Below are 14,307 nucleotides of genomic sequence, written 5' to 3' on the forward strand. Positions count from 1 at the left end.
GGGCTTGTCTGAGTAGGTCGAGCTCTCTCATCTCGCGTGAGGCTCTCTGATCTACCACTGTCGCTTGCGAATATGAGGCTGTCACCCCCGCTGTCAAAGAGGATAGCTCTGCTTGCTTTTGAGCCAATGTGAAATGTTGGTGACCATCTAGATACAACTGAACTTTTGCCCTTGGAGTTCATTAATTTGGGCATATTTGCGGAACAATCAACACTCACCAGATACCCAGAAGCTTGTATACTTCGTTCATTGCATTGAACTCTAGTTTTGATTCTTCGTGGCCATCAATGGCTCTCGCGTTCCAGGCGCCATCCATTTCCTGAGAGAGCACCACTTTACAGCCGTTGCTAGTCCACTTTAGAACGGCTGGTAAAGGTGTGTCGGCGGCCTGTTGCCATAAAAACTCGGCTTCTGTCAGAGGCTCGGGAAAGATACATATTGCGCCCCAGCAAGCCCAGAAGCATCGTCGTTTTAGCTCGGAAGCCAGATCATCAGAGCCATTTTGCACGTTCGGAGTGATTTTATTGTACCCAAGGATGAGGCATAATCGGTACGAGAGCACTGTCCCAGAAAAAGCACACTTGTCAGCACTTGAGCATTGGTCCAAAGTGTGGTGTCATACTATGATGAACTATCCCTCGGCCGAGTTCTCCTATGGAGAACCAGTAGTACTGCAGGCACTGCAATGTCTGGATGACTTCTAGAGTTGGTCGATCGGTCAGGCTTAGTGCTTCTTGCGCTGCAGATTGTGCCCATGGCAAGCCTTGACTGCCAAACACGGACAACAATCCGATGTGAGAGGAGCGGTCCCGAGACTGTCCGCCATCTCCTGCATCCCGGATGAATCTGATGTATGTCAGTTGCCCGACGTATTTTTCTGACTGAAAAGTGCGGATGCCTACATAGTCGACAAGGCAAATATAGCTCGTAGCAAAAAAGCCGGAACATGCCCATGAACGTAGTCCTGCAACAGTTTCGTCTTGAGAAACATCAAGGATGCGTTGTATATGTGTGAGAAATAGACCTCGAGTAACGACAATCCAAACATGACAGGAGGGAGTGCCGCCTCATCCACTCCAATGTTCAGAATGGCATTGCTTCCTTTGTCTTGCTTCAGGACAGTCTCGGAGACACCCGCTGTCTAAATTAGGGAATTAAAGTCAGAATATTTCTTCGTCAGAGAGTCAAGGTCGCAAACTTCAATTGGAGTGATTACAGATGATGGCTTTGAAGACGTAGCAACGTTTGCTGCCGCCTCAGTCTTGTGATTTGTTCTCTCCTTGGTCTGAGAAACCTCCTCAGAGCGACGTGTCGACGCACCTTGCAAGGCGGAGTCTCGACGATGAACAGGTTTGTGTCGAGACTCAATAGCCTTTCGCCTGGTATTTACCGGGTACTGACATAGAGCCCCAACTCTCCTGCACCTTGAACATGATGGCAGGTCACGGGGGCATTTAAGCTAGAAATAGTGTCAGTACCAGAATTCTGTTGCGGGCAGAGGCCCTACTTTCTGGATCCTACATCTTTGGCAATTGATCTTCGAGGATTCCCCCGTGCGGAAATCGTTCCTCGCTCTTTGAGCCCCTTCTGGTGTCGCACCTCCAAGAGTTGAGCTCTCGCCGAGGACGACGGACCGCATGGACATTGTAGCCTGGATACAGCAAATTGGTGGCCTACATATTGCCTGATGCGAAGTTCATTGAAATTGAGAATAAGTCAGCCAGAAATGGTCGGCGGCATGTCCGAATTGACGTTCAAGTTGACAGCGGTCCTGACCTCGGCACCGGGAAAGAACGGCCAGTCACCTTCCTAGTTAGATGCTCTTCCCGGTCAAGACAGGCTTGGCCAAAGATCAGCCTCTTCGTATTTAGGTATTCAATGAACTTGAACCTCGCACTCTACTGGCACTCATTAGTATGCTTAAATCTCTGAGCCCGATCGGGATGCAAGAAGGCCGATGCACGAGTGTCCAAGTCGTGTCAGAGAAACAAGCGTGACTACCGCTGATAAAGCGGTGAATTGGATCCTTCGGTGATAAAAATCTGCTGGAAATCTCGCTTTGGCAGCGTCATCGACAAGCTGGGAAAGAAAGTCTAATAATGCGATTCAGTGGGCAGGTGACTCCCAATGCCTTGACGACGGACGGTTGCCTTTAACACAGGAGCGTATCCACATGTATACGTCCTCTACTGGCTGATGAAAACCCAGCTGCAATCCTCAACGTACCGATCTCTTTTCCTGAACGGGATGGGGAAACCTCTATGCCCACTAAGGTTTTTCTGAATGACTCACGGCGCCACAGGGTGTATCCACATGTATACGCTATCGAGGCTGCTGGCTCATGGAAATCCACAGTCCTTCCTCGATTAGGTGACCCTTCCTACTGAAACAGGAAAGAAGACCCCCAATCGCCATATTAGCAGAATTCGGCCCTCTAAATACCCACATGAATACCACCTCCGCTGGGTGATGGAAAAATTGCATTGGTTCTCGTTTTGGAAGCACTATTGACACATTTGGAAAGAGGTCTAATATTGGTCTCTATCACGGCACATGATTTCCAACAACTGAAGAGTAGCGCTCTTTGCGAAGCAGTGGACTCACTTGCATACATCTTCTGCGCTGCTAAGCCACCACAACATACTGATGGTCACAACATAAAGGTATGTGCATCACATACTCTCAGACATAAACGCAGTTGGAAATGGTGATGCGATACTACCTAGGTAGGCTTTGCTAGAGGCTATGTCACCACACGTGCGCATCTAATCTAGGCAGCATCCTTCACAGAAGCTCTTCATCAAGCTTTTTGGTCACAACAGGCCTTACCACTCTCACCACTCTTGTCATCCAACATTGGTGCTTGTGGTGTTTCTGATCAAATGGTGAGTTTTACAGACCATCTCCGAATCCTTTCACCATAAAGGTACATTGGTATAGTTGTTGCAAATATAAGCCCTTCGATCAGGGTCATCCAACCACCCACCTGATCATCGAAACGTCAAAACCAATGTACAGAATATGAAATGGAGGATTACACAGTATCACTTACCTTTGCGTATCCGTCCCTTTGAATCCAAGGAGTCACTGCGAAACTGAGCGCAAAAGCGAAGGTATTTTTGAACGCAGTCAAGACGGTCATGGTTTCGCCCGATAAAGGTCTGTGGGAGTCGACGACATAAGTCATCCCAATCGCTGGGACCGTGCAAAGCACACCATATGAGACCCCGGATCCAATAATGGCAACCATGGGATCTAGGAGGCCGCCCAACCCGAACCCCCACATCAGTAGTCCTACCGGACCTAGAATGTAAGCTGGAATCAGCGCCCAGAGTCGAAATTCAGGCTTGAAGTATCCTTTCCGACGCTTCGCCACAAATACGACAACATAATCGCTGATAGGTCCTCCAGCAATGCAGCCCAATACAGCGCCGACGACGTACTGTGTGGTCAGCACGGTTTCCACACGAGAGAGGAATGCTTACGGTCCAATAAGAATTTCCGAACTTGATTGCATTGAATCCGTATAAAATCGGCAAGGCAGAAGCATTTGCGGTTTGCTGCAAGACAATCCAACCAAGCACTACTCCATATGTAAGAGAACCCCACATAACTGAGGGATATTGAAGTGTCAGAAACGGTCGCCACCAAAGCCACCAGATCGATACAGTCCTGAGCTCGTCAGCACGAAGTCAAAATCTCAAACATGCGGCCATAACATACTTATCATACCAGCTCATCACACTCAGTGTTTTGAGCCAGCTACTTCGAGTAGTGGCCTGTATTCTTTGGAGCTCAGACCTTTCCATTCCTTCGCCAGTCTCGTACTCCTGTGGGCGTATGAAGTTGGTTTCCGCCTGAAACAAGATGGTGAAGAGGAACACCGCTCCAACCATGATTGTGTCCATGTGGAGCACCCAGCGCCAATCAGAATTCGCATTCGCAACGTAACCTGCGAATACCCCACCTAGTGCACTTCCAACTGCAATCATGAGGGTATAAAAGCCTACCATAGCTCCTCTCTCATGCAAGAAGTACAGATCAGCAACGATAGCCGGCCCTAAGGCCTCGGAAGAGCTTGCACCAAATCCTTGGACAACACGAGCAGCCAGCAAGGAAGCATAGCTCTTTGCTTCAGCAGCCCAGACACTGGATGCAAAGAATATTGCGGTGCTCAGAAGCAATACGGGCCGTTTTCCAATCTTCAGACCAAGTGGAACCCAGAACAAATTCCCCAATCCCAGCGTCAAGATGTTCAAAGTGATCAGATAACCAGCCTGAGCCAGATCAGCATTCAAGTCGGTCATAACCGTCAACAAGATTGGTGAAATCGACGCTGTGGTGTAGTTGGACATGAAGACGAAGAGGCATATTGTTGAAAATGCAAGGTGCTTTCTCCAGGTCGACCAAGTCTGTGAGAGTCAGCCAATTCCGAGTTGATTTCGATTCACAGAGGGGCATGACATACCAAGGGATCACGAGGATCTTCAGTTGGTCGTGGAAGAAGGAGTTTGCTAGACAGATGACCGGTACCATCGTCTACAATGCAGTCAGCAAGGGTGACCTTGCTTTCGCCTAGGTTACTTACCTTGAAAAAGAGCTGTAGCATCCACGATACCATGTGCCGTCGTTGCATGATGGTTTTCATGGTTTCCAGGATTCTCACCTGGCTTTTCACCTTCATGGTGTAGAGCAGTAGTACTGGGATGTAGTTTGGACTCCATTGTCCACGTCGATGAGGTCGATTGATCGTCTTGGGAGGAAACCGGGATGCACAAAGACAAGCAGTAAGATCCAGAAGTCATCTCGACTCTCGAGCAGCCGCCATATTTATATTGTGGGTATTTCTCCTGACTTCTGAGTGCTCCAGGTGTATATCTGGGGGCCCGGCTCTGACCCGCAGAATCCCCAGGAATTCCACAGACAGCCTCACTAGTGCTGCAGGTAGCCTAGACTCTCGCCAAAGGAGGAGTCCTTGGTTGCTGAACAGAAGAAATCATCGGGTAATACCCAGTCCAGAATGCCGAGTGTTGAATACCGAATGTGCGAACCATTCGGGGCCGATGTTTCATAGCTTCTGATTGGTTTCTTAGTATTCCGATTGAGGAGTTGTCCACATTTGGCTTCTAGACCACTGATGTTCGGCGAGTATCGAATTGATATTGTGGCTTTTATACGCTCTAGATATCGCTCAGAAACCTCCCAGACCATACTGTGGGACAATTGATCGGCAAGAAATCATTTCCACATCCAAACATGGTGATCGAAAATTCACTACCATCAGCACTTCGCGATCCAACAATCCACATTACAACTCATAACGCTGACGGCAAAGCGACACTATATTCTGCCGCACCAAGTCAATGGTCATGGGTGGAAGAATTTGGCGTCGGGCTCAACGCAGTCTACACAACCTCGACGATGCCGGTGTCGATGAACGACGACAAAGATCTCAAGTCTCATGAAGCAAACATGACATCCGGGCCCAATCTATCCCTCGTGCAGAAAAACGGCACAGTGTGCCGGTTCGTCGATTATGCGCCGGAGAGTCCTCCACTCATGCACCGTACGCAGAGTCTAGACTACGGGGTGGTTATTAGTGGCGAGATGGTGATGGAGCTGGATGATGGCAGCACAACATCGCTGAAGCCTGGCGATGTTGTCGTGCAACGTGGTACCTATCACGCTTGGCGTAATCCAAGTAAGACGACATGGTCGAGAATGCTCTTTGTCTTGCAGGATAGTGAGCCTTTGCTTATTGGTGGGGAGAGGCTGCGGGAGGATATTGGTGATGCCGTGAATCATATTCCGAAGAGTGGAAATGATGAGTAGTTAGTGCTAATCACAAATATCACCTGCCACCTCACGCTGTCAATGGCCATTGATAGGATCAAACCTTCATCAGTAACAATTAGATAACATGAAAGTCACCTGCTCTCAAGCAAGGCAATTCCGATAATTGGTTTCACTCCCTGGCCCCTATTTGACAGCCTCGGTCGGCAGATCAACACGTGATACTCCGATGCCCGATAGCCTTGCTCGGACAATCTCGTGTATGACCAACCAGGGCTTGAACAGGATTGGACGAGAGCAAATGGTTCATTCTCAGGTACGGGTCCGGACCCACGGTATCGAATCAAAACGAGGTGGAAGTCGGATCGGACCCTGTTTATCAAGCAAATGTGTTGCCGCTCGAAACGAGACGCCGGCTGTCCAAGCATAGGCATGCGGGGTTTGGGCCGGACATTGTGGAGGGAGTCAGAGCTTGGAAAGAGGCTTTCTCGGTCCAGAACGTGGAGAGCTATGGGGAGAGTCGCGTATATCAAGGATATGACGGATCCCAGATCGAGAGCATTTCCTCGTCTACTAGCTTTCTCGTCTCGACTCTCTCATAGTGGGCTGTGACGACGCATACCACTTCTCTCCTCTAAACCATATTGAATTCGGTGCGAAGATAGTAAGATGGCCCCTGGCAAATATCATCTGAAGAATGGCACCGTGGTGTCCATGGACAAGTCCATCGGCGTTGTGCCGAATTGCGACGTCCTCATTGACGATGGGGTCATCACTAAAGTCGCACCGAGCCTTTCTCCCTCAGGGGAGTATACAGTGATCGACGCAACGGACGCTATCGTTTCCCCTGGCTTTGTCGACACACATCGTCACACGTGGCAGACACAGCTACGCACGGTCTGTGCCGACCACGTACTCAGTGACTACTTTATGCACATCCGGTGCAAATACGGATCCTGCTACGAAGCCAGGGACGCATATCTGGGGAACTACTGTGGGGCACTGGAAAGCATCGACAGCGGCATTACGTTCCTCATCGACCACTCACACATCATGAACTCTCCGGACCATTCTGATGCGGCCGTTAAGGGGCTCAGGGATGCAAGAATCCGGGCTACGTTCTGCTACGGCCTGTACAAGAATCCTGCCTGGCCTGGGTCGGCCATGGACGCGGAGCGGGAGGAGAAGACGCCGGATTGGCGGTTCGAGGATTCCAAGAGGATTCGAGAGACGCATTTCAAGTCCAATGAGAAAACGGATGTTCTCCGCTTTGGCTTCGCGCCCGCTGAAATCGAGAGCTGCCCCACTGATGAGTTGATTATGGAGATCGAACATGGTCGTAAGCTCGGGGCCGCCGTTGTGACTGGTCATACGGGTCTAGGTCGTTGGGACCGGGGCCTTCGCCTTGTCCGGAAATTGAATGAGCGTAACGTCCTAGGCCCTGATCTATTATTCAGCCATGGTGCCACCTTTCAAGACGACGAGCTCGACGCGATCGCCAAGCACGGCATAGGTATCTCCAGCACACCGGACACTGAGTTACAAATGGGCATGGGAAGGCCGATTTGTTTCAAGGCTCATAGCGTGGGCTGCAATGCGAGTCTGGGATGCGACGTGGTGTCTAGTGCTCCGGCCGATATGTTCCAGCAGATGCGGTTGGCCCTACAAGCTGAACGACATGCGAAGCATTATGAGGCGAAGGGCGCTCCTTTTGTGGTATCACACCGCTGTGAAGAAGTGCTGGAGTTCGCGACCATGGGTGGGGCAAAGGCTGTGGGACTCGCAGATGTGATTGGGAGTGTTACTCCAGGCAAAAGGGCTGACTTGCTTCTCATAAAAACCACTTCGGCCCGTTTGTCTCCGGTTGGAGATCCAGTCATGGCCTTGGTATTGTACGCAAACGGCTCGGATGTCGACACTGTGTTTGTAGATGGTGAGATTGTCAAACAGAATGGCAAGCTGGCCGGGGTAGACTGGCTCAAGGTACGAGGTGAGTTGTTAGAGTCGACGAAGAGGATATTTGAAAGATCCAAAAGGGCACCAATGGACGCTATCGAGGCCCAAGCCATGCCTATAATGAGGATGTATGCTGGAGAGACTGAGTAGTTCTAGCAGAGCAGCTCTAGCTAGATACTCTCACAAGAAGCTATGTTTGCTGGTTGTTCAGGACCCATCGGAAGGATAAGTCCGTGGTCCCAGTGTGTGGTGCGGTCAGAAGATCATCTAGCGTTTGGCCTTCGTGATCTCAATCTAAAACTATCTACAAATTCACATAGGTAGATACTAAGTTGGATGTCGTGTCTTCTCGAGATAATACAGATCATCTTAGACGTTGGAATCTTTAGTTGTGGCTGGACACATGTGTGGCGTAGCTGTCATGTGATATTTGTGGCTCAGCCATTCTTCGTTCCGCATGTCAATCGTTGGGGTGAAGTTGAGGGAAACATTTTTTTGAGGTCGGCGACACTGCGGGCTGACTACTCAGGGTTACTCGTACCCCTACTATTCTACTCATCCTTGTATGACGGACTAAGCAGTGGAACCTGCAGAAGCCGCGCAACGGACTTGGTATGTAATTGCATGCGACCAAAACTCTTGACAAGAGGACATCCAAGTCTCCCAACCAAGACCCAAGATCTGTTCTTTTTGATCTCTCACCATCTGCCTCATCAATGTCGTCTGTTTCTTTGACACAGGCATGAGCCTTTGGATTCATAATGGCAGTTGCACGACCAGTGAGATTTCTTGGGGCAGGATGCATCGTCCTTGCTTTCTTCCTCATCTTCCAATTCCTCCGACCGACGCCCACCATATCTCCTCCACATGTGGTTGTTGCCAATGGCGAAAAGATTGAGAGCATGGAGCGGGATCCGCTGTTAGATCGTATGCTCGTTCCCTGAACCTGATGAATGCGCAATGCAATGGCTAACAATCTTCAACAACAGCCATTGGGGAACCTGAAGGACAACTTTGGCGACACACCGACCATGACTACAATCCCGGCAGCCTTAATTCTGCCCGCATCAATGCCACCCTCCTCTCCCTTGTCCGTAATGAAGAACTTAATGAACTCATTCCTACCATGAAACAACTGGAAGCGACATGGAACCACAAATTTAACTACCCCTGGACATTTTTCAACGATGTCCCATTTACGGACGCCTTCAAGAAGGCGACACAAGAAGTAACAAATGCAAAGTGCGAGTATCATATCATCCCGAAAGAGCATTGGGACATGCCGTCTTGGGTCAGCCAGGAACTCTTTGACGAATCTGCCAAAATATTGAAGGAGAATAATGTTCAATATGCGGGCATGTCCAGCTATCACAAAATGTGTCGATGGAATAGTGGAATGTTTTATCGACATCCCGCTCTTCAAAACACGCAATACTACTGGCGGGTGGAACCCAAGGTCAAGTTCTTCTGCGATGTGGATTATGATGTCTTCCGATACATGCAAGACAACAACAAGACCTATGGCTTCAACATCAACCTCTTTGATTCACCCGAATCCATACCTTCCCTGTGGCCCGAGACCATCAAGTTCTTGGCCGCTCATCCGGAGTACTTGAACAAGAACAATGCGATGGCCTGGTTGACAGATAACCAGCGACGACCCGAACATAACATCAAGGCCCATGGTTACAGTACCTGCCACTTCTGGTCCAACTTTGAAATAGCCGACCTTTCTTTCTGGCGCGGTCAGGCATATGAGGATTATTTCACTCATCTTGATCGAACAGGAGGATTTTTCTATGAAAGATGGGGTGATGCCCCTGTTCACAGCATTGCGCTGGGTCTTTTCGAGGACGCAAGCAAGATTCATTGGTAAGTTTTCTCCTTGGGCCTACCAAGGTGAGCTGGATTGACGAAAAATGCAGGTTCAAGGACATTGGATATAACCACATTCCGTTCTATAATTGTCCAAATTCAGACAAGTGTAAAGGATGTGAAGCCGGACAATTTTATGGGGGAGAACCGTGGCTGCAACGAGAAGACTGTAGGCCACTTTGGTTCAAATATGTGGGCACTGGTTAAAACAAAATGTTTCGAATATGGACCATCAAAGATCAATGAAATGGAACGACCTGTGAATTGTTTCAAGGCCTTAGAAAACTCGGGCGTCATGGATTAAATGGGACAGGGTATGCCTTCATGGAGGTATTGACTATGAGCTGTGCATATGAAGACAATGGCCAATCCTCTGCATGACCTCCAACTTTATGGACGGTGGCTCTAGGTACGGATAGATGGCTAGCAGTGAAGGCCAGGAAAATCCTCGGTGGTCTGCACGCATGTTGTCCATGAGTGAAAATACCACTGAATGGTCTGGCAGAGGGCTCTGGAGTAGCTAAGGGTACAGGCATTCATGATCAGCTTGGCACCCCTAAAGGAGTAACCAAAATGATCCCCTCATCCCCCAAGTTCCAAGCTCCAACAGGTACCTTAGGTACTTCGCATTGCCTGAAAGCCCAAGAGTCCAAGACACCCCAGAATGCCAATTCCAGGCCAAGACATTATAAGAGTTGGTGGCGTTAGAGCTTGGGGCAGCCCCCATGCAAGCCTCGAGCGCCCCTTGGTTCATCTCTGCTTATTCTCTTCCTTTACCGGACGATTTGCGCGGAGATGATCCACTTCTCCAATGTTTTACATCCCCAGATCCATGAATTGATTCTTTGCTGAGGAGGCTTTGACCAATCTCAGTCCATCGGCTTCTCGAATACCAACTGTCTACATCATAGCCTGTATCTCGGCTCCATCATATGCAGCCTCCATATCTTCACCTCCCCCAACCATCTTCATCTCCTGACGTCGCTTACGAGTGATCACCGCATCTTGACCGGTCCGACCTCACCTTTGAGAACAACAGTCGCCGTGTCAGCCGCTCCATGTAACGGGACTTCATTCATCCACCCAATGCCCTGTCTACATGCGGGGAAGTTCGTTGATGACGGGTGACTAGTTTTGACAGGCAAGTGTATGCATCTCGGTCCAGCGTGCCACGAGGGAGTCTCAATCGCCAGGTACCTTTCCATAAAACGGTCTGTACCCCAAGTCTCCCTACTTCCTACTCTTGTCATGCTCTGCACATCCCTCCTCACTGGTAGTTACGATATCTGGTGTCTATCTTAAAACACTGAACGATCAAGATGAATACCGCATCTGATCCTGAGAAAGTCGCTGACGGTCACCATCCTGACCACATTGATTCTTCTGCCAGCTCACGCAATGAGGCTTCCGCTGAGGACAAACCTACGGTCTTGACGGAAGAGAATATCGAAAAGGGTCAAAACGATATCAACCATAGCTACGACCCCGATCTTGCGCCGCAATACACCAAGGCCGAAGAAGACGCTGTCATACGCAAACTTGACTGGCACCTCATGCCCCTCATCTTTGTCCTCTACAGTCTTTCAGTGCTCGACAGATCGAATCTAGGAAATGCTCGTATATCAGGCATGGAACGTGATATAGACCTCTCTGGTACTCGTTATGATTGGCTGGGAACAGCGTTTTATATTTCCTGTGAGTGTTCCAAGGACGTGTTACTGCTGCACATTCTGACCTTATTGACCTAGATATCTTATCGCAATGGACTCAAATTGGCTGGAAGGCTTTTAAGCCTCATCAATGGGTTGCTGTCGTTGTCTTCCTATGGGGTTTTGCCTCGACCATTCAAGCCGCCTGCAACAACTGGGCTAGCATCATGGTATGCCGAGTGTTTCTGGCCATCTTTGAAGCTGCGTACGGACCCGGGGTGCCACTGTACTTGAGTTTTTTCTACCCTCGAGAAAAACTCGGCCTGCGCACTGGGATTTTCTTGTCCGGCTCAGCTGCTGCTAATGCCTATGGTGGTGCCTTGGCATATGGTATCTCCCAAGCCCGTGGGAGTATTGGACCATGGAGGATACTGTTCATTGTCGAAGGTGTACCGACATGCGTTCTCGCTGTGGTTGCTTGGTTCTTCCTCCCAGATGACCCACAAAGTGCCCGGTTCTTGAGTGACAGAGAACGTGAGATCGCCATCGACCTGTCTATGCGTCAGCCTGGAGATAGGACCGGCAACAAAGGAATTCAGTGGAAGCAAGTTCTTGGTGGATTGAAAGATTACCGATGTGAGCTTTACCCACCTTTCCTCTCTGATCTATCTACTGACTGAATCATCTTAGCATATCTTCCTCCCATTATGTATTTCGGCTGCAATGTCTGTTTCGCTTCACTTCCACTCTTCGTGCCAACCATCATCTCAGAAATGGGTGCATTCTCCACAATCCAATCGAATGGTCTCTCATCACCACCATACGTGGTCTGCTTCCTAGCAATCATCACCGTGTCTTTCCTCTCCGATAAATTCAGACTGCGAGGCCCGTTCCTGGCTGGTGCGGCTCTGATCGCCGCCGTCGGGTACATCATCTTAGCCACCACCACGGGCGTGGGACCGCGGTATTTCGGTCTATTCCTCGCCACCCTGATCTTTGTCTCGGTCGCCCAATGTCTCACATGGGTGGGCAACACACACGCCACAGACAGCAAACGCGCTGCTGGCCTCGCACTACTCGCAACAGGCGGACAATGCGGACCTGTCCTGGGCACGAGGATCTTTCCAAAGTCCGACAAGCCGTATTACCGTAAAGGCATGTGGATCTCCTGTGGTGCCTGCCTGTTGGTCGTGGTTGCCGCGTCTCTGCAGATGCTGATCCTGCACCGCGCAAACGTCAAACGCGATAAGAAATACGGGAAGAATAGGGAGACGGTGCATCTCGAGCGCCCTACCGAGTGGGGTGAAGACAAGCAATTTCGATACGTGATCTGATCTGAGCTGGATGAGGGTGAAGGGCCAAGGATATTAGAAATGTGGAGCACGCGATTAGAGACCCAATGGAGCGGGTTGTACGTAAAGTGTACTCGGTACCGAGTAGACGGGAACATGATAGATCCCTGAGCCGGAAGCCAGCTACATGGATACTACATGCAATTAAATAAAAAGGCAAAACCTAAACCTCATCATGAATGATAGTGCCAAACTTAACAGCGACTTTTGTTTGCATCATACGGAATTCATCTATGGTTGGGGGCCGAATCGGGCCGGATCATAACTCATCATAACTCATCGTCCTCACTGGCAGTTTCTTCATCATCATCGTCCGGGGATGCAACACGTTCAGGCTGCTTGGGAGGCTGTTTTCTGTCTACTGTCGGCTTGGCGGCGGCCTTTCGCTGGAAAGGCAATTCCCGGGGAGGAGGCAATGGCGTAGAATGGCCCTTTTTACTAGCCGCTTTGTCCATAGACCGGGTCTGTGGCGGTGCGGGAGAGACAGGACGGGCGTCGTCGAGATCATCTTCTTCCTCTGAAGCGGTGTCCGAGCCGGGGTTTGCCGATCGCCGGGAGCCGTGGGAATTGGGAGACTCTGCATCACTCTCAATCTCGTCCTCGTCCTCCGCTGTGGCCTTGTCGACGACCATGGACTCGAAGCCATCGCTTTCGTCGTCCTCCTCCGCATCTGATCCGTCGTCCTTTTGACGCTTCGTGCCGTGCCTCGTGCCGCCCTCGGCGTCATCACCCATCAAAGGAGCCAGATCCCGCAGTTTCTTCTGATCGACCTGCGCCGTCTGCAACACCCTCTGCATGTTCCGCGTCTTCAGCTTCTTCTCATTCAGAAGCGTGCAGAATTTGCTTAGCAGCTGCTTCTCATGTTCGACTTTGGCGTCCACCAGGTCAGAGAGTTGTTTTTGTAGTTTCGCTTCTGTCGCTTGTTCGGTGTCGGCTTTATCCTTCTGTGCGGCGGCTTCCTCTTGCAGTTTATCTCGCTGTTCGAGGAGGAGCAGTGTCCATCCGAAGATGTCGAACTCCGAGGTGTCTTCGATCTCCGGAAGTTCGATGACTCCCAGGCGTTGGATGATGCCCTCGATGTTGTAGCGGAATGTTATGGACAGGGTATGGGGTTCTTTTTTCCTGCCTGACGCGGAACAGATTACTTCGAGATTCTTCTTCTGTGTGGCGCCGAGTGAAGAATTTTGCTTGGAGATGAATGTATAGGAGAGGATGTTGCTCCATTCATCGTCGGTGCCATCGTAGTTCTTCGCTTGTAATTTCTTGAGGCGTTTCTGCTGGACTGTGAGGATTATGGTTAGTGGCTGGTGAAAGAGTATCGAAGGGTTTTTGGTTTGAGTTTCTTTTCACCTTTTCCACTGAATGCCCTCACGTTGTCCGTTGCGAGTAGGTCAAGGTCAAGGTCTTGTCCATCCTCTTTGCGGGAGATTTTGAGAATGAAGGGGTCTTGATCCGAGTCATCTCTGGGGAGACGGATTACCCAGCTCGTGGCCATTGTAGTTGCGGGTATGATTTGACATTGCTGTTTCAGTTCACCTCACGATGATTGTAGTTGATATTCACTTTTGTTGCAAGGCTGAGGGGAGCACACACCTCGAAATAAACTAGAGACGGCCCAGGCAGATGGTCCCACCCCTCCAAGATATTAACAATTGATTGCAGACAGATGTCATTGAAACTCG

General features: G+C 50.0%; 6 protein-coding genes across 6 annotated transcripts; 4 read left to right on the forward strand and 2 right to left on the reverse strand.

Moving 5' to 3' along the window:
• Positions 1-214: 214 nt before the first annotated feature.
• LTR84_010931 (uncharacterized protein) lies at positions 215-4,724 on the reverse strand (the record flags this gene model as incomplete). Its single annotated transcript, XM_064854464.1, has 9 exons — positions 215-561; positions 623-846; positions 903-1,141; positions 1,199-1,459; positions 3,053-3,442; positions 3,486-3,672; positions 3,724-4,412; positions 4,469-4,539; positions 4,589-4,724. The coding sequence occupies 9 exons, from the start codon at positions 4,722-4,724 to the stop codon at positions 215-217; spliced, it is 2,544 nt and encodes an 847-aa protein (XP_064709190.1).
• Positions 4,725-5,256: 532 nt separating this feature from the next.
• LTR84_010932 (uncharacterized protein) lies at positions 5,257-5,832 on the forward strand (the record flags this gene model as incomplete). Its single annotated transcript, XM_064854465.1, has 1 exon — positions 5,257-5,832. One exon carries the CDS (start codon positions 5,257-5,259, stop codon positions 5,830-5,832), a length of 576 nt encoding a protein of 191 aa, XP_064709191.1.
• A 630-nt stretch (positions 5,833-6,462) lies between these two features.
• On the forward strand, positions 6,463-7,899 carry LTR84_010933 (uncharacterized protein; the record flags this gene model as incomplete). The annotated part of the gene is made up of 1 exon (XM_064854466.1): positions 6,463-7,899. One exon carries the CDS (start codon positions 6,463-6,465, stop codon positions 7,897-7,899), a length of 1,437 nt encoding a protein of 478 aa, XP_064709192.1.
• A 611-nt stretch (positions 7,900-8,510) lies between these two features.
• On the forward strand, positions 8,511-9,625 carry LTR84_010934 (uncharacterized protein; the record flags this gene model as incomplete). Its single annotated transcript, XM_064854467.1, has 2 exons — positions 8,511-8,676; positions 8,739-9,625. The coding sequence occupies 2 exons, from the start codon at positions 8,511-8,513 to the stop codon at positions 9,623-9,625; spliced, it is 1,053 nt and encodes a 350-aa protein (XP_064709193.1).
• Positions 9,626-10,943: 1,318 nt separating this feature from the next.
• Positions 10,944-12,607, forward strand: LTR84_010935 (uncharacterized protein; the record flags this gene model as incomplete). The annotated part of the gene is made up of 3 exons (XM_064854468.1): positions 10,944-11,319; positions 11,373-11,909; positions 11,964-12,607. 3 exons carry the CDS (start codon positions 10,944-10,946, stop codon positions 12,605-12,607), a joined length of 1,557 nt encoding a protein of 518 aa, XP_064709194.1.
• Positions 12,608-12,894: 287 nt separating this feature from the next.
• On the reverse strand, positions 12,895-14,120 carry LTR84_010936 (uncharacterized protein; the record flags this gene model as incomplete). The annotated part of the gene is made up of 2 exons (XM_064854469.1): positions 12,895-13,907; positions 13,976-14,120. 2 exons carry the CDS (start codon positions 14,118-14,120, stop codon positions 12,895-12,897), a joined length of 1,158 nt encoding a protein of 385 aa, XP_064709195.1.
• Between the last annotated feature and the right edge of the window lie 187 nt (positions 14,121-14,307).

The sequence above is a fragment of the Exophiala bonariae genome (genome assembly GCF_035927105.1).
Source record: "Exophiala bonariae strain CCFEE 5792 chromosome Unknown scaffold_5, whole genome shotgun sequence".
NCBI classification, from domain to species: Eukaryota; Fungi; Ascomycota; class Eurotiomycetes; order Chaetothyriales; family Herpotrichiellaceae; genus Exophiala; species Exophiala bonariae.